Here is a 19,255-nt window from a genome sequence, read left to right on the forward strand (position 1 = left end):
AGGGCATCCAGCCAGTAAACCTCAGCTCCATTCAGTTGACCTGACTCCACTCTGAATAAGGGGATTAAAGGGTTGTAAAAAGAAAAAAAAATATTACAGAGAACCAATTCAATATAGTGAATAAAGTCAACATTAAAGACTAGAAACTAGGAAATTGAGTTTCAGTCCCACTTCAGGCACGAAACCAGCTGGATGACCTTGGGCCAGTCATTTGCTATTGGCCCTGGAATGCAATTACTGGCAAATGATTTCTTGGCAAATTTTGCCAAGAGAACAGAACAGAATAACAGAGTTGGATGGGATTTCGGGGGTCTTTTAGTCCAGCAGTCCCCAACCTTTGCGGCTTAGTAGCCTGGCTGGGAGGGGAGAGGGGAATCAGGTTGTGCAACTGGTGGGCCTGGCATACACACATGCACAGCTCCACTCACATAAGAGAGAAGACAAGCATTTGGGGCCCGGTTTCGTGCTCCTTCAGGCTTCTCCATGGCAAAAGCTTTTGCAAAGGGACGGAAGGCCTGAAGCACTGCAAGACCGCTCCCCCAAAGCCTTTCGTCTATTTTCAAAACCTTTTGGTCTTGTCCTACTTCAGATTTACTGAGGCTGCCTGACATTCCAGAAGCGGATCAGGTATCCTCGGTGAGTCAGCGAAGCTGAGCAGGGCATGCTCGTCCCACTCAGCCTCTCCTCTCACTGCTCCACTTTTGGAGCATTGAGAGCAGGTGGCTTGGTGGCTTCGCTGGGGTGGGAGGGGAATCGGGCTGCATGAGCAGAGAGCTGGCGCACAAGCATACATACTAGCCTACCTCTCATGCAGCCCAGTTCCGAATAGGCCATGGGCCTGTAGTGGGTACTCCTATCCTACTCCAATCCCCATTCAGGCAGGAAACCCTATACCAGGTCCCCAACCCCAAGTCGTGAACTGGTACCGGGTTGCGGCATGCCAGTAACCGAGCCGCACAAACAAGCAAAGCCCCATCCAGTCCGTAGAAAAACCTTTCTCCACGGAACCGGCCCCTGGTGCCCAAAATGTTGGGGACCTCTGTCCTATACCATTTCAGACAAATGGCTGTCCAATCTCGTCTTAAAAACTTTCAGTGTTGGAGACTGCAGGGACTAGTCCAGGCAGTCATTGAGGGTCAATATGACTTGAAGGTTCTATTTACAGTGTATTCTTTTTTCCCAAAGAGAGCAGAGATGTGCCTTGCCTGAGACTGTGCTATCCTAGAATTTATATTATATTTCTTCTCCAGACGTTTTCCTTCAGATGAATTCCAACTGCATATTTGTTTTACTCTAAAAGACAGCCAGTTTGGCCCAGCGGTTAAGGCACCAGATTAAAAACCAGGAGACTGAGGATTCTAGCCCCACCTGAGGCAAGAAAGCCAGCTGAGTGACTTTGGGCCAGTCACTCTCTTGCAGCCTACCATGTCAAATGCTGCATGGAACGGCCATTTCCCTATGCTGTAATTCAGTTGTACATTCTTGTGGTATTAATGCTAATAAAAATAGTATTTCTGTTTACAAACCTAGAATGAGAAGTAGCACACAAAAAGCACAGAAATGGCAACATTTAAACATGATTAAACTTCCATAATAGCTGCAGGACTTGCCTTTATTTATTTATTTAAAAAACTGTTTACCGTGTGGCAGAATAGAAGTTGGTTAAGAATAGCAGTTCTCTCCTTTATCTCCTGTTTGTTATCTATTTCGTCTTGTAACTACAGTGAAGAAAGCAGGGAGCTAGATAGAAAGGATTTTGAGACTCATTTTAACATATTTGAAAGGTACTGTTCCAAACATATTTGTTTTCCTAAAAATCCATACACAACACTTGGTTGTATTTCCACTGAGATTCCTTTGCTCTAGTGAGCTTTGAACATGTTTTCTATTCCTCAGATACTCAATATATCTGTGGTTGATGACATCAGCCCACTCCCATTAAGTGAATTACAGCCTTGTATTCTCTCCAGAGCCATCCCCATTCCTGAATTTCTTTCATTAAACGGACTAAAATAGAAAATTACTAGTTGCCGTATTCACCCTCTCAATTCGTAGGCAAAGTGATTTTATTGCTTTTGGCATAGTTTGATTCCCAGCTTTTTTTTTTTTCATTTCTGTGCTTCAAATGTAAAAAAAACCCCAAACAACCCTGACAAACGTATAATAAACATTATCATGCTGACATCAGGATGCCAGAGGTTTATTCTTGTGATATCATAGATGTTCTTAAGAAATTCTACTGCACTATAATGAGGGTTACATTAATTTATATTCTCTACCATTTTACTCATTTACTGTAGCGAAAGGAGTGGCAGAACCTGGGGGTGGAGTTAAAAGGCATATCAGCCTAGAATCTCTACATAGTTACCAACGGACTAATTTCAACCCCCCCCCCATGAATTCCATTGACCTTTATCTAATTGCTAGCAGGAGCTAACTGTTAGTTGAGAATATTCCTGTGCATAGGCATAAGTAGCAATAAATCAATTTAATTGGACCTTTATGTGTGAACTTGATCTTTCATGCCTGACATTTACAAATCCAATGAAATTTAGTTTTTTTTTTAAATTAAAAAAATGGGATTTATTGACCCAAATGACCATGAATTGCTCCCATATAGTCAATCAATAAGAATTTAGATCTGAATCTTTTGTATGTAAATAAAACTTTGCGTATATTGTACTTAGAACATGGCTGGAGGCTTGCTGATCATATTGTATCATATACAAACACATACAAGTTAGTTGGAGGTTTGTATGTGTTTGCAAGAAAAAGACAACCTCTAATCCTTGTTTGGAGAAGCGTTCATATTTTTTCAGACTCCGGCTCCTTCAGCATATGGGGGGTTATGTTGGCTACATCCCTACAATGTCACAGTACTTGCATGGGGCTCAAAGATGTTTAGCCTCACTCTTTGGTTAGATTTCTGAAGAATATTGACAGGATACCTTTTCAACATTTCGTTTAAACTTTGGGGGAATTAATTTGCTACTGATGGAAATGCCCATCTCATTAGCTTCCCAGAGCCAGAGACTTTGCCCTGTTCTTCTTCCTGTAATCAGTGCCATGATGCCTTGCCACAATTTCATCCTCCTCCCCAGCCATTGTGAGCAATGGTTTTGCTTTTCTTTCTTTTGTAATTGATTGCCATTTTACTATCTTTTTGGGCACTGTGAAGTATCATTCCGAGGGAAGAACAAGGGAGGACACCAGGTAACAACCATTTTGACTGCTCCCCACTGGCTATCTGGAGATATACAATTTGAGCATTTGCAAACTCTGCCCAAATTCCATTCCAAGAGTGACCAGTCAAATGCTATGGCAGTCTAACCTAAGCTTGATCATGCCCATTTTTGTTTTTATTTTAAAAAGAAATACGGGAAGCAAAACTTTGAAGTAGCAGAAAAACTCCCTTTCATTGAGCGTGTTCAAACATAGATTAGTTAGATTTGTATTCCAGCATTGGACAAGGGGTTGTACTCATGCTAAAATGTCCCCTTTTATCATTTAGTGAAATCTTAAGGCTAATTACAGATTGTAATTCAAGGTATATATATTCCTATCCAGGCAAATAAATGTTATAATGAGTTGCAGCAAACATTCTTAAACGGACTTAATTTGCACATTAGCAATGAAAATTACTTTTCCTCTTTCACAGACTTTTTCTAAGGGAACACTTTATGTCTCTTCAGTCTCACAGTTAATAGATAAGGCAGTGGAATTTATGTACAACAGAAACTTCATACTGTTATTCAAACATCTATATATGATAAAAACATTCTTGAGTTATGAAATACGGATAGAGTTGCGGTCCTTGTTGGATTCCATTTTCTTAACCCCCAGGTACATGGTATGTGGAGCATCTAACCTTTGTTACAAAGGCACAAGTGGTAAGAAGAAACTTGTTACTCTAGCTGCAGATCCAGCTGGAGTAGTTTGACTTGTTCATTACCGGTATCATGCATTAATTAACTTAAAGATTAAGCCTTAAATACAGTATTCTTAAAAGATAACTTGAGAATTTTATTTGGTGCAAAATGTACCCACAAAGTATTCAACACAGGTTTTTGCACCAGTTTCACTGAATTTCCAACCTAATTTAAAGTGCTTCTATTAAACCTTAAAATGCTAAATGGTTTGGGACCAGCTTACTTCAGAATTAAAAGTTCAGTGAGCTGGGGGGAAATGGGGCAATAAAGGACTACTTTCTGTTATTTATATTCAACCATTTCAATGCAACCTTTTAACTGACTGATTTGCTATTACTATATCCTTCCTTCCTGTGTAGTTTATGTATATCAGTGTTTCCCAAACTTGACAATTTTAAGGCATGTGGACTTCAACTCCCAGAATTCCACAGCCAGCATTGCTGGCTGTGGAATTCTGGGAGTTGAAGTCCACATGCCTTAAAATTGTCAAGTTTGGGAAACACTGATGTATATAGTTCATAACTTGGTATTTGATGTGCTGGGTGTGCATCTGCTATAGTAAATTTTCTATATTAAATATTGTTTTACTGCTTGGTAATAAAAACTTTATATTTTGAATGTATAAGTAACAAAATGAATGTTATATATATAATTTTATGTATATATATATATATATATATATATATATATATATATATATATATATATAATTTTTTGTTATTTGCTGGCGATATATCCTGCTTTTTGTTATTTGCTGGCAATTTATACCTTTAAAGCCCATTGCACGTGCTTTTATTTTTGTAATATTAATGTGTTATTTCTATACAGGCTTTCTTTTCATTCATTCTATCCCAGTAGTATGTTCATTCTTCTGTTTCTCAACAATTAAGGAAATTGTACAAACATCACCATGTAATGAAAAAATAAGAAAAGAAATGGCTACCTTCACAGATCCAAAGAAAACACCAAGCAGCTGCCAGATAAATAATAAAAAACTAGCTGGGTGAGGAAAAATATGATGAAAGTGCTTTATATGTCACCTTGAGTTTCTGGATAAATAAAAAGCACTGCAAACTTTTAAATTAAGCCAGGTATTTAATTTATGGTTCTGTGTCATACAAACTCAAATGATTGGATTAATGGTACAAATCAAGGTTATCCATGAATGTGTAATGCAAGCACAGCTAAAAAGGAATAATGTATATGTTCAGCAAAACCCAAATTAGAACATCTATTAGGAATTAATTTGCACATTGCTAATACACAGTGAGAATGAAAGTACACATGCAGTATGCACATTATTCTGTTTGGATAAGGAATATTTATACAAAGCACATAAATGGAAGAAGAAATTGAAAGTAAAAAAAAATTAAAGGCATGAGATAATGGAGGAAGAAATAATACAGGCAATCCCTGACTTACCATCACAACTGAGCCCAATATTTCCATTGCTAAACAATATAGTTGTTAAGTGAGTTCTGACCTTTTTTGCCACCGTTAGGTGAATAACAACTTTAATAACTGCAGTTATTAAAACGATGGTTAAATGAATCTGGCTTCCCTATTGACTTTGTCAGGTCACAAAAGATGATCACATGACCCTGGTCCAAATTGTGATCACATAATCATGGGGATGCTGCAATGGTCATGTGAAAACAATCATAAATCACTCTTTTCAGTGCCATTGTAACTTCAGTCACTAAATAAATGGTTGTTAAGTCAAGGACTACCAGTAAGCATTCTTACAAGCATTTTCCTCACCTGAAACTCTTTCCCCAATCATCCTTTTTCATATTTCCAATTAGCATAACTCTATTCATTTTTATGTCACAGTTCAAAATAATGGTTTTCACTATGATCTTAGCAACATCCACGCGATTCTTTAAGTCCAACTTTTTTCATTGTTGGAAGATTATCTGGTACTTCTTTTTTTTCATACAAAGCTCTTGCTGTTTCTTCTTGTACTCATTTTACTATTACTCCCTTTTTTCCTTCTTTGTCTTCTCCTCTCACCATCATTATAATGAAAACAATTGTGCTTTTGGATATTTTGTGTAAATATATGATGCTTAAATCATCTATTAAAAAGAGAGGGAGAGAAATCTCTTTCAAAGGTGCTACACAACAGTCACAAGTGTACAGTAATTAATTTTTAGGTCTCCGGGTACCCTAAATCATTTTTTCTACATTGTCTCATCTTGTTCCCTCTTATCCATTCTGGAAACAATACTGTAGAATAAATTACTAGGAAGCTGATATTGGCTGAACATAAGGAAAAAAAATCCTTAACATTACAAGCTATGCAATGGAAAACACTGCGTAGGGAGAGGGCAGGCTTTCCTTTGTTGAGGTTTTTAAACATTTGGTTATCTGCTGAGGATATTATAATAGTGCATTTATGCTCTGAACAAAGGGCTGGCTAAACTATTTTTAAGGTTCTTCCAAGCCTTAATCTAGGATTCTGTTCCACCTAATAAAATATTTAATACACAGTGATTAGAATATAGAATATTGCAGTTTACCTCAAAACTCCTGTGTGGTTCTATTATCACCATTTATTGCAACTTAATATGCAATAATCACAATCTATGACACCCTATTTTTATATACACCCACAATTAATACTTTCTGCCATATATTTTAGTTCTTTTATTCAGAAGTAAATCTATAACTTCCCTATATATTTTCAACACCAGATCACTCAGTTCTATTACATCCTTCCCTTTTTTTCAGTTTCAGACAGGCAATGTATCTATTTTTCTTTTCCAGCCCTATGATTACATCTACAACACAAACTATGAAAGAATTTTATCCCAAAGAGAAAAGGATATGGGGAAAAAAAAAACCCTCTTCATGCGATCTCAGTAAATCACAACCCAACTAACGGCTGAACCTTTACATCCTACACTTTCTACTGAATCTGTTCAAGCAGCTTATTCGTTGTCCTGCATAGAGTTTTGGCAGTATCCCCACAAGGCAAAGAGTCTTTTTAGTCTTCGTGTCCAAAATCAAACAAGAATGATGGGAGATTCGCCAGCTGGGCCACTTTGTGAGAGACCTAGGAACCATCCTTCATCAGTCAAAAACTTGTCTGGATGGGTGGAATCAGCCTTTCAGAGGTAAACTGGAACTACAACTCCCAAAATTCTCTATGGGTGAGGGGGAGGGGTTGTAGCCGCCATCCTCTTTCTTCCTTCCGATTCGTCAGTTTGCGCTTTGACGACCCCTTCCTTCTCACTCATTACCCTAAACCTCTTCCTCCTCGGCTCGCGAGTCGCGCTCGCCTCGTGCCGGGTCACGTGGGCTCTCCGCCCTGAGAAACATCCCCGCCTCCTCCTCCTCCTCCTCCCCTTCCTTCTCTCTGGGTCCGTTCCCTCTTCTACCCTCCCGGCCGCGCTTCCGGCGGTAGGTACCGTCCGTCCGTCTTCCTCCCTCCGCCGCCAGCTGCGCTTCCGGCGGTAGGTAGAAATGTATTTGATTCCTGCTTTTCGGAACTGGGGGTAGCGTTTGCGCCCGCTTCTTTCTCGGCGAGATGGGCGAGGGTGGCGGTTTCTGTTTTTCCTTGCTCGAGCAGGAGACAGGAGGAACGGAGGGAGGGCTGCCCATTTCTTTCCTCTGCTGACTGCGGCCGGTAATTGGGACAGTGCAGTTAGGGAGACGTTTGCAGAGCTGCGTAGGTCGGCGGCCGAATAGAGGGGAGAGTTGTTTGAGTGCGAGGAGGCAAAGAAATAAAACAGCCTACTTCGGCTACGGAGAAAATAAACGAGGATCGACTCACCCCACGCCCTTTGCTGAGAAGCTTCCTGGTTGGGCCTGCTTTAGTCCGCTTGTAGAGTAGAAAGAGAGAGAGAGAGAGAGAGAGAGAGAGAAAGGGGGGGGGGACAAACTCCCATCTCCTACAATTTATCGCAGACAGGACACCGCTAGTCGCTAAACCAGCGGCTTTCTAGCTGACATCTGATCTATCGGGATTAGAGTACGGCCCGCATTTTATCTGACCATCAAAAGTTAGAATCCATAACACACACTTTCCTCCTCCTTTGTAAACTTCAAGGGTCTTTGGATGGCCCACATCTGACCTTGATTAATAATTTGTTTTGCTAGATCCTCCCATTTTGCTTCTCCCCACCTGCCAGAAATAACTATGGAAGACTTCTTTATTTCCTCACATCATCAGTCTGTTTTCCCCAGATTTTCTTTAAATAGTTTGAAATCAGTTGCTGGGGAACTGTATTTCTCTTTGCCCTAAACTCAGCCCTAATGTCTGTTCCTTGAACTGTTTCCAAACAGAACTAAGGTGAGAAATGCAAAATTGAATAGTTGTAATCCAGTCAGAACTTGTGTGTTGCTTTTACCCTCTCCACAATAGCTTCCTTCATCTTTTACTCCATTGTGCTGCCCCATTGCTTCTCCATATTACAGTTGATATATATGAGCCTGGAGCCTCACTGAGATACATACTGATATCTCAAACTCTGTTTTCTACTTGTTCATATATTGTTGTGTCTTCCGTCTGTCTCCATTTCCAATTGAAGGCATCTGCAAACAGAAAATGGGTAATACTGGCCTTTCCCTTGAGGTAACAATTTTCATAATTCAGACTGGTGTTGGTATATGGAATATGTGCATATTGAGTAAATTTTGGATAGCCACTTGATGGATGCATTATAACAATGACGTATATTTTCTGCTGTATGCTCATGTATAGAATCACATTCAGACAGCAGGTATATAACATGTCTAAGAAACCCACACTGAAGCTGTTGCTAGTTCTAGTTCAAATTACACCAAGAGCCCTAATTGACAACATAAGATGCTAGAATAGTTCTAATTTGCCCTGATTTCTGCATGTATTTTCCCAATTTACCATGACATTATTTCCTTAAATCTTGTGTTAAGAGTTTGCTATTTTATCAGAATTGATAAAAATGTATACCCAGTAAACATAATAATCCAGTATGAGTGAATCATGTTGCTATGGGTTTAACAGGGAAAGGGTTTATTTTTCATTTTTGTATTTACTCAGCTCTGAATAAAATCAAAGGTGGTAAAAGATTGTTACAAAAAATGTTCCTTACAATATCTCATTGTCAATATTGTAACAAGTAGGCAAATTGTTGTCGTGTGTTGTACTTAGAAAATCCAGTTTGAAATGATTAAAAATCTTAATACTTTGCTTCATGATAAATCCCTGCCCTAAAAGTTTTGAATCCTGCAGTTGTATTTTGGAAATTTAATGTATTAAATTAATCTATTGTGATTTAGTCAGGAAATTGTGGCTAAACTAATCATTGTTTAGTTTGCATATGAACCCACAAAATATCATTGTAGAAGTGAAGGAGCCGATATCTGTGCCTATTACACAAATGTAGGATTTGGAATTCAAAACTTGTGATTATTAATTTTGTGTGAATATTTACCATTATTTGAATAATTAATATTGATTGTAAAATTAAATCATAGTTATCTATCGATTGAATGTTGATACCATATGCAATATAATTTTAGTAAGCCTTTGCTTAATGTAGCATTGGATTTCATTTAAATAATAGATTATAATGATGAACATTCAGATTGTTTTAAATTTTAACTTTTTTTAGTACAGTGATTAAAGTATAAAATTTGGCAATATGAAAATAATTGAAAGACATGAATTTATTATATGATCAAATAATACAATTTGATTTGTTTTATATAGTATATATATTATATACTTCTAGATTATGTATTAACCTCAAATCCATAGTTATAGTTCTAGTATATTCATTTCCAATATCATACTCAGATAATGAGTAAATAAAAATGGCCTTTTGAAGTATTTATTTCATTCAGTAAGGTAAAATATTTCAGTGCCCTCTGAATTGTTAATTTTCATCTAAAAAATAAAAAAAATATTTGGGAGATGTTCTTAATTTTTGTTCTTGGTATTTAAAACTTTAGATCTTTTTCATGATCTGGTAAAATCACAAGATTCGTTTTTCTCGCCATGCACATATATATAATCTGAACTAGACTGTGTTGTTTCTCTGTGTCATATAGTATATGTGGATATATGTATAATTCTGTATTTATTTTTGTCATATTTATCTAGCATATATTGGAGGTAGTGACCCTTTGAGAGCTGTATGCAATGAAATTTCATTTTAATGTATGCTGATTAGTGTATATTCAAAGTGACAATAAAGTTATTCTATTCTATTCTATTAAAGATATTTGATTGCAACACTTATTGAAATGACTATAAGAAGTTAATAAAATACTGTAATTATTTTATCATTAGTTTCCCTGATTTTTTTAAGCTTAACATTTAAAATAGAATAAATTAAAGGAATTCTTGATCTTTTTAACAATTGCTGATATAGTGTTTAAAGTGTTGGGAGATCTAAGTTCAAGTCTACACTCAATCAGAGAAGCTCACTGACTGACTTTGAGACAGCCTCTACTTCTCAAAGATGCCTTTTCACGAGGCAACTGAACTTTCTTGTTTTCCTTTGAAGATGTTGCCTCGTGAAAAAACATCTTTGGGACAACTACTGGATGCTTGAGAATCTCCATAGACCTCTAGTTCTCATATTACAGGGTTGTTGTGGTAAAATACAGAATGAAGACAGAATAGAAATCTAAAAAAATAAATAAAGATGAATCAGTTTAGACCGTTTCGGTCAGATATATCTTCTTAAAAAAAAATGAGAGTTTCAACCATGTAAATGAACATGGATAATTTTTGCTAGGCACAATTAGTTAATGAAAAGTATAATGCTATTAAAAATACGTTGTCTTTATTTGTAGATGGTGTTCTAGCACTGAATGCAGAATAATAGTCATCGCTGGCAAATATCAGACTTTTGTAAGTGTGAATCTTTTGGTCTTTTTCAAAAGACACACTGTTTTGGCGCCACATGAGGGATCATGAGCAAAATGACAAGGTATGTGTCTCAATTTTGAAAAAAAAATAATGAGAAAATTGATGTAAAAAGTATGCATATTTTGTTCAATTTCTTCATGAATCAAATTTGAAGATTCTTAATTTTGCAAAAGATTTGGTTTATGGAATTTTCTTTTTCCTTCCTCTTATATGTATTTGAGAAAAACAGAAAAGAACTCATTTTATAACAATACTTTATTCCAATGACAAGCTCTTAGCTATTGTAGTATCCTTTGAGTATTTTTGTGAGCTAAAAAACATGCCATAAAACCTAAAATTTATTTGTTTTCACTATCTATAGACAATTTTTAAAGATTATAAAAACAATGTATTTGTTGTAAAATTTATACTGGAAATTAGAAATCTGAGATTATAGAAAGAGAATATTTTTAAAGGAAATATTTAAAGTTCAGTGGCGTTATAAAAAAAGTTTGATAATAGGGATTGTTTCATTTAGAGTTCAGGGTATCTACATGCAAATGGTTTATAAAATATGTTTGTATATAAACATATACAAACATATATAAACATATATACACAATATACTGTCAATGACATAATTTTCAAGAGAGTTTAGAATAATTACTTTATACTCTCTCCTTTATAGTCCTATTAAATTTACTTTTCACTTTTCTTTTTTATAAACAGCCTCATCAGTGTGACCAGTGTCCAATGTCATTTAATGTTGAGTTCAATCTTACATTGCACAAATGTACTCACAATGGGGAAGATCCTATGTGTCCTGTTTGCAACAAAAAATTCTCAAGAGTGGCTAGTCTTAAAGCTCATATTATGCTTCATGAAAAGGAAGAGGTAATTATATTTATTTTTAAAATATTTGTACAATATGAGCATTTGAAGTTAACATGTCTATTTTGACATAGTCCTTAAATTGGTTATTGATATTGTTTAAGAAAAAAAGAATATATATTTTCTAACTTTAATAACCTATTTTTTTTTACTAAATTTTGATATATTCTTAAATAAATTTAATAATACTTACTTCCAAATAGTATGCATAGCTTTTCTTCTGTCTTATATCAAAGCATTTCAGGATCATAATATTATAAACAGAGATAAAATATCTGATTTTATATCAAATACCTTTCGACTTAACCTTAGCTATGTAACTATGGTATGGTTTTTCCCTTTATATACTATAGTTCAGTTGATTCCAATTTGGAATTAAGATTCAAATTGATGTATTGGGATTTGCGTTTATCTATAACATTGGGTTTGAAAGTATAGTTTTAGCATCAGAATGGTTATTAGGGGAGCGAAATGAAGCAATAGTTTGCAAATTCATAAATAATGGCAAGATCATATTGATGATCTTCTTTCGTATTGGCAATTTGTATTTCCCAAACTACATATCTAAAAGCATACTTTTATGCACATCTAAGCTGCAAAATGTCATGAAATTCAAGTCTGAAATCAGTATATGATGTTTCATTTAGATACAAATTTCATACTTACCTAAATATCTTAAGTTAGTTTGAAAAATACATCTCTGACCAAAGTATAATTGAGTAAATCATGTGATTCGTTTGATTTTATAAATATATCAGTGCTGTAAATATTGATATTTTGAGAAGATTTTACAAATTTATAACATCTGATAATGAACTCCTGCATTTACTCAGGCCTTAGTTTAATATTGGTGAAGGGTGAGAAAAGATTTGATAAATCTATTACACATAGTCCTCAAATTACAAGCACAATTGGGACTGGAATTTCAGTCATAAGTTGTTGTGGTCATAACTTGAGGCATGTAATTAAACTCAATTTTATGGCCATTTTTATGATAGCTAAGCAAATAATTGTGGTTGTTAAGCAGACTACATGGTCATAAGAGCAAATCCACTTTATCCAATGGGCATTTTTTTTGCCAGAAAATGGCAAAAAAAATATATTTCCAAATGCAATCACATGATGATGGGAATGCTGCGGCACTTATAACTTTGAAGACAGGTTGCAAGTAGAGTCCGTCATAACTCTGAATGGTCGTTAGGCGATTGGTTATAAGTTGAGGACTACCTCTAAGTCTGTTGGGTTTTCTAATTTTTTAAAAAAATCGTTCACTTTCGTAAATGTCATAAAATATACGTACACGTTTCCAGAAAATAATCAAGCTGACATTAACTTGACAGAATCTCATCTGTTCAGAATGCGGAGACGAGTTCACTTTGCAGAGCCAGTTGGCCCTTCATATGGAAGAACATCGGCAAGAGCTATCTGGAAGCAAAACCCACACCTGTAAAACCTGTAAGAAAGAGGTTGAAACTGCTTCCCAACTAAAGGAACATATGAAAACTCACTACAAAATAAGGTGAAAATCATTGATTCTTTACATATGTTCACAAGTAGGTTAAATGATAATAAAGTGATCTGGTTGACTTACCATACTGTGTCATTCTCAGAAACATGGTTGGATGATTTTTAATAATCCTAGAAAAGCCCCAGATTTCATATCTTGTGATACGTCAACATCCTGGGGCTGGGGGAACAGATTTCATACCTGAAATCTACATTGGAGAGTTCATACACAACAATAGAGTCTTTATTAATAATGGAGTTCCTAAGAATCCACATTTGATTTTATGTATACCTTAAAGGTTGGAAGAATCCAGGAGAAAATTGTACTTCAAATATTGATTGAAGGCTTATGACTAGCAAGATTAACTCAGAATAAAAAAAGCTAGATCCATGTAAAAGTACTGTTTTTAATTAGAGTGGCTTTTAGGGCTTGAAGCAGCATAAAACCATCTCAGTATAGAGAGTAATTTCACATTGAAATTGTATGGATTAACCTGATGCTGCTGGTAATGTAGCAGATGTCTGTGGAAGGCTATCCACGTATGTCCTTTTTGTAAATGGAGGAATCAAGAGGAATTCAGTATGTGTGTACTTACAAAAGTGTATCCTCATGGCAGATTGTGGAGGCTTTCTGCCATGCTCATTCTCATCTATTTTTAAAATAAAACATCAATACAAGTGAAAGGGACCTGTTTTAAAGCTTTTTGACTACCTGCCCTATTTTGTTTCCTCTTGGTTAAGTTATCAATGCAGTCTAAGCCAAGCTACTTTTCAGTCAGACTTTGGCAATGTTTTTTCAGATAAGGTCTCCAAGTCTATCTCCCAGTCAAACAGATGTAGTATTACAGAGGGGCTGGGATTTAACATTTTTCAGTTCCTGCCACCTTTTTTGTGTAATTTGAGGAGGGGGCTGATGACTTTTAAGTGGGGAGATGGGAATGTTCCACTCTCCAAAGGTTTGTACTCCTGTGTTATCCTTATTTTTTTTCTTTTTAAACCAATATTTAAGCTGGTGAAGTTCAGTATTTTGCTGTAAAATTTCAGAGGGATCGTCTCAGGCTTGTTGGCTGGGAATTGCCCATCCTTGATTTCAATGTTTTGAAATTTTATTTCATTTTACAAGATACACAAGTATTATGTATAAACAAAATAACCCAGTCGGCACAACCAGCCAGCCATAGCCTACCTTTTTACCCGCATTTATATGTGATCTGCTCATATGATTAAGTGATTTACCTCTCCTTTTATGTCAATATGCATAGTGTCACCGTCACCGATCCTTTGTCACCAATATTTGCTTATAATCTCTAGCACCGTTTCCATTCTAGAAGCAATTGTTGCCAGCATCGTGTAACATCTTATATCCTATAATGGCAGGAAGCAGAATTGAGAGCTTGCTATCCCCAGATTTCTGAGGATATATATTGTTCTGCTTATAATCAGGAGCAGAAAACGGAGGATATGTAAAGAATACAGCAATTTATTTTAGGTAAAGAATGCAGCAATTTATCCTTAGTTATGGAAAAGTTTTTACTGATGTCTTCAATCAGTAAAAATGTTTCCATAACAAAGGTTAAAGAATTTGGAAGTCAAATAACCTCCTAGCATTTATTAGAGTGAGGAGCTAACAGGAATACATCTTTCAGTTTAAAATATGAATTTTTGAAACAGAGAAAGTTTCCTGTAAAGGTCAATTGCAATTTAGATACCTTACTTACACTCTTAGGCCCGGTTTATGCATTCGCCAGGACAGCACGTCCATTCGTGAGGTAGAGGAGCAGCGCAAACTCTTTTCCTACAGCAGGCAAATACTGGTATGTGGACAAACAGTGTCCATGTGGAGCCCAGATGCTCAGTGGTTTATTATGTGTGGTCTCCTCCACCTACATTTCCCCTCTTTTCTGCGTGTGAAAAATTGGCTGAGAACCAGTCCCACCTTTCATGTAGCAAATTCCCTACTCTTTATCTCAGATGCTATAGACAGCGTTTCAATCCAGTCCCACTGCATGTATTTCAACAAGGACGGCAGCTTGATTTGAAAACATATTAATGTATTAATCATGTTAACTTTAATTGATTAATCAACTAATTTATTGGATAATTATGCATTTTTTTTGCTAATGCCCATGTGTCAAATGCATAAACTTAGTAAAGGTACTCCATATAAGAATTCCTACTTTAATATGGTGTTTGTTATCTGCACTTTCTTTTAATTAAATTAGAACATCTTTTTGATCAAATACAAATGTAATTGCAGTCCTAAATACTCCAACCTTTCTGGCCATTGGTAGAAAAAAAAAAAGAATTATAATTAAGATGATCACTGTTTTGGCACTAATTTGTTGCTCTTTGTTATCAGTGTCACATATAATACTTATTAGAATAAAATATTTGATGGATAATCATGATTATATAATATTACTAGCAAGGCACCTATTTTACTGTATATCTGAACAAAATAATTATAATTTTGTATATTGTTAATAGTGGAAACAATAAGAAAAATAGTTTAAGCTCTATTGATGATTATATGGTTAAAATAATGTTAATGTTTCATTGTTTTTATGTTCATAGGGTATCAAATACCAGGTCATACAATAGAAATATTGACCGAAGTGGGTTTACGTATTCATGTCCACATTGTGGAAAGACTTTCCAGAAACCAAGTCAGTTAACACGACATGTTCGAATACACACAGGTAAGGTGAACAAATGTATCAAACATATATTGAATTTGTTGGTAGCCCTATGAAATCCTTTTTTTTTTTTTTTGCTTTGTGTGTATGTTTAAGGTAATTTGATTTTTTTAAAAAACATGTAATGCCTTGCTAATTCTTTATAAAAAAGCATAAAAATAATCTGGCACAAATTTCCACATCTTACCACTGAGTTATCCTTAGAACAGATGAGGATTATATATTCAGCAAATTCCAGATTGCTGAATTTTTTCATATCTGTCCTAAACAGTTCTGTGCAAATCATATCTATCTGTTTGCATAGGGATTGTATTCAAAGGATTTCAAGGTGTAAAACTCCATGCACCAGAGGGAGGCATGGGTGCCTGATATTGTCTCCAACTCATATGTTCCCATCAAAGAAAAAAGTGTCAGGCAAATTTAAAGTTAATTTGTTGGCATAAATCTGGACAATTTTGTATCTATCAATAGCCACTATTAGGGCATAGGATAAATGTGTTGAGTTTGTAGCTCAAATAATTGTATATTCTTTTAACTATGCAGACTTTTTAGAATTTTCTTTTTTCCATTTCCCTAATGCTGCTTTATTAATGAGAAAGTATTTGTTTGATATGTGTATTGTTTTTAGGTGAAAGGCCATTTAAGTGTAGTGAATGTGGAAAAGCTTTTAATCAGAAAGGTGCATTGCAAACCCATATGATCAAACACACTGGTGAAAAACCGCATCCTTGTGCCTTTTGCCCTGCAGCCTTTTCTCAGAAAGGCAACCTTCAATCACACGTTCAAAGAGTACACTCAGAGGTAAGTCTGATTTTTTTTTTGGTTTTAATTTTGTTACTAACATTCTGGGTTTCCAGAATTTTTCAAGCAACCACAATATGGTTTGCTACTCATTTGAATTTTGTACTACGTTCTTTCATTTTCCGTACTTAAAAAGGACGTTTCTGGGGAAAACAAACAAATATACCATAATTAAATTAAGGTGAAAATAGGAAGAAATGTTCTTTGTTACAATAAAACTTTCCTTATTTGGGGTCGATAGCTGTCCATTAAATCCAAAAGCCCAATGTTCTTGTTTGTACAATCTTTGTATCATTACATAACTGATGTTTTATAGATTTTGTGTCAATTTCTATAATTTATATTACGCAATATGTACTTGGACATTATTTTAGAAATGAAATCTGAACACGTTTAATGTGTTACATCCAAATTCCGCTTAATGAGGGTCTGTCAAGTCAAGGTTTCACTGTATAAAGAGTCCTTGTTAGTGACTGCCTTGTTCTGAGACCATTTGCAGTTACAATAGGGATAAAGAAGTAACTTTGCAACCAGTCCTCACATTTATGACTTTCTTAAGTCTATCTGATCTGAAAGCTAAAGTAGGATCATAAGCGCAGTTATGGTTTCATTTAGCGACTGCTTCACTTTTTTTAATTTTTTTTTAAACAAGTTTTATTAGTTTTTCAGTTTTACATCCAAGTGTTTAGGAAGCAGCGTGGTGATTGGGCAATCAGTAGTCCAATAACAAGCTCTTTCATACATGTCTGAGGTTACAACATCAAAGATTTCCTTTCTATTTCCCTTAATTATTATATCACATTCAAATTAATACATATCTAATTATAGCTTGATCAATTAAAACACTTATCAATATATTTTAACGTATACATATCTGTGTCCTGTTTTTCATTTTTACCCAGTTTCAATAACAGTATTCCAATTTAGCCTTTAGTATCCATAATATTCAGATTTTGGGTAACACAAATTTCCCTTATTTCATTACAAAATAGTTGCCATATCTAAAATACACATAATGTTTGCTTAAATTCATTCTTACTTTCTTGAAGAAATATATTCTATTTCTCATCCTAGTATTTCATCACTTACTAATAAAATATCCTTTATTGTCTCAATCCAACTTCCATATTATAATTCAAAACTATATTCTAATAGCTAATTTTCATTTCCCTTGTAGATCTAAGTGCTAAATATTAAATCAATTAATATCTTTTAGAATCTCCTTAGCCCATTAAGTAAAATTTTAGGCTCTTCTGTTATAAGTAAAAAAAAAAAAAATAAATCCCATTTTTTAAAAAAGTCTAACTCTAGCTTTCTTTTTTTGCCAAACTGGCTTCCATACCAGTGCCTCTAAATCCTCAAGTGGTTCTCCCTTCATTCCTACACTTGTTATTTGAACCAAGGGAGACCATCCAGTTACCAATTTTTCAAAAGAACTGGCCCCTTTATAATAATTGAATTGTTGCCCTAATAGTTCAAATTTCCATGTTTGGTTTAGGATATTTGTCGTCAATTCAGTCTGGTCAGTCTGGTCTTATTCTTCTTCCGGTTTCATCTGGCTTAAGTAAAAAGTCATGTCCAATGTTGCAATTGTTGTTGGATTGTCTACGTTATCTAGAGTCTCGATGTATTGTAGTTGTTCCATCTTAATGTTGCTTTCTTTGGTTTCTGTTGCTTTTTGAATTGCAGATTTTTTAGTTGAAATCAGGGTTTGACTGTCAAAGTTCTCAGTAGATTGTCCTTGTTGTTCTTCAAAGTCCTCTTTGATATTAATTTGATCCTCTTCTGTTGCTTTTTGGGTGAAATCTGAGCTGAAATCTGAGCTTCATTTTGTAAATTTAAGGTGGCACCTTTGTCTTTCAGGCTGGAATTCATTAGCTCAGTAGCTTCAAGGATTTTTTCTAGTATAAGTTTATAGATAGGTTGTGGGTAGTATTCCTCCATTTCTATGGTGTTTACAGATAGTCCTTTAGTGGAGACTATTTTCAATAAGAGTCAGTGAATATCCACCTCCACTATTCCTAGAAGTTGTTTTCACCACCCAGCTATTTCAAATTCTTATCTTTTTTAGATAGTACCAAGGACAAATCTAGGCAATAAGCAGTTCTCACAGTAAAAAAAAAATTCACTTGCTATTCCAAGGCTTCGCCACAAGATGTCCCCGCTAACATGTAAAATCTTTTTCCAAACTCATGATAGGCTTTTATCTGGTTTAAAAAAATTTTTTTAAGTTAACAAGTGAATAAAGTGATAGATCCCCATAGAAATGAGAACTTTTTGGGACCCTAAATATCCAAAAGGTGCAAGTACGGTTATTTAGTTGTTTAGTTTAGTTGTTCTTATCTTTTTGAAGCATTATTTTCCCAAAGTATGCAGACACCGCGATTTTAAAGGGAGGAAGAAGTTCCAAGAGGCTTTTACAGGAAGGTAGTTGGGATAGAAGAAAGGTAAGGTGGGGTCTCACCCAATTCCTCTGCGGTGCTTTCGTTGTGCTTGGTGATGATTTTGGCTTTCGGCTGGTACGGCTTAGTGATCAGCCATGTGGATGGCTGATCTTTTCTCTGTCGGTCCAAAGGAGCTGCCTCAGA

The 19,255-nt window shown here is 35.3% G+C and overlaps 1 protein-coding gene across 1 annotated transcript in view; it reads left to right on the forward strand.

Moving 5' to 3' along the window:
• The window catches only part of ZNF236 (zinc finger protein 236), a 143,820-nt gene that overhangs the window by 77,904 nt on the left and 46,661 nt on the right, over window positions 1-19,255 (forward strand). Inside the window, 7 exon segments of the mRNA XM_039334422.1 lie at window positions 10,719-10,740; window positions 10,742-10,785; window positions 10,788-10,855; window positions 11,503-11,667; window positions 13,005-13,183; window positions 15,745-15,869; window positions 16,495-16,667. Of these exon segments, the coding sequence (XP_039190356.1) occupies window positions 10,719-10,740; window positions 10,742-10,785; window positions 10,788-10,855; window positions 11,503-11,667; window positions 13,005-13,183; window positions 15,745-15,869; window positions 16,495-16,667 (776 nt within the window).

The sequence above is a fragment of the Crotalus tigris genome, unplaced genomic scaffold (genome assembly GCF_016545835.1).
Source record: "Crotalus tigris isolate CLP2741 ecotype Arizona unplaced genomic scaffold, ASM1654583v1 scf7180000017630.2799268, whole genome shotgun sequence".
Taxonomy (NCBI): domain Eukaryota; kingdom Metazoa; phylum Chordata; class Lepidosauria; order Squamata; family Viperidae; genus Crotalus; species Crotalus tigris.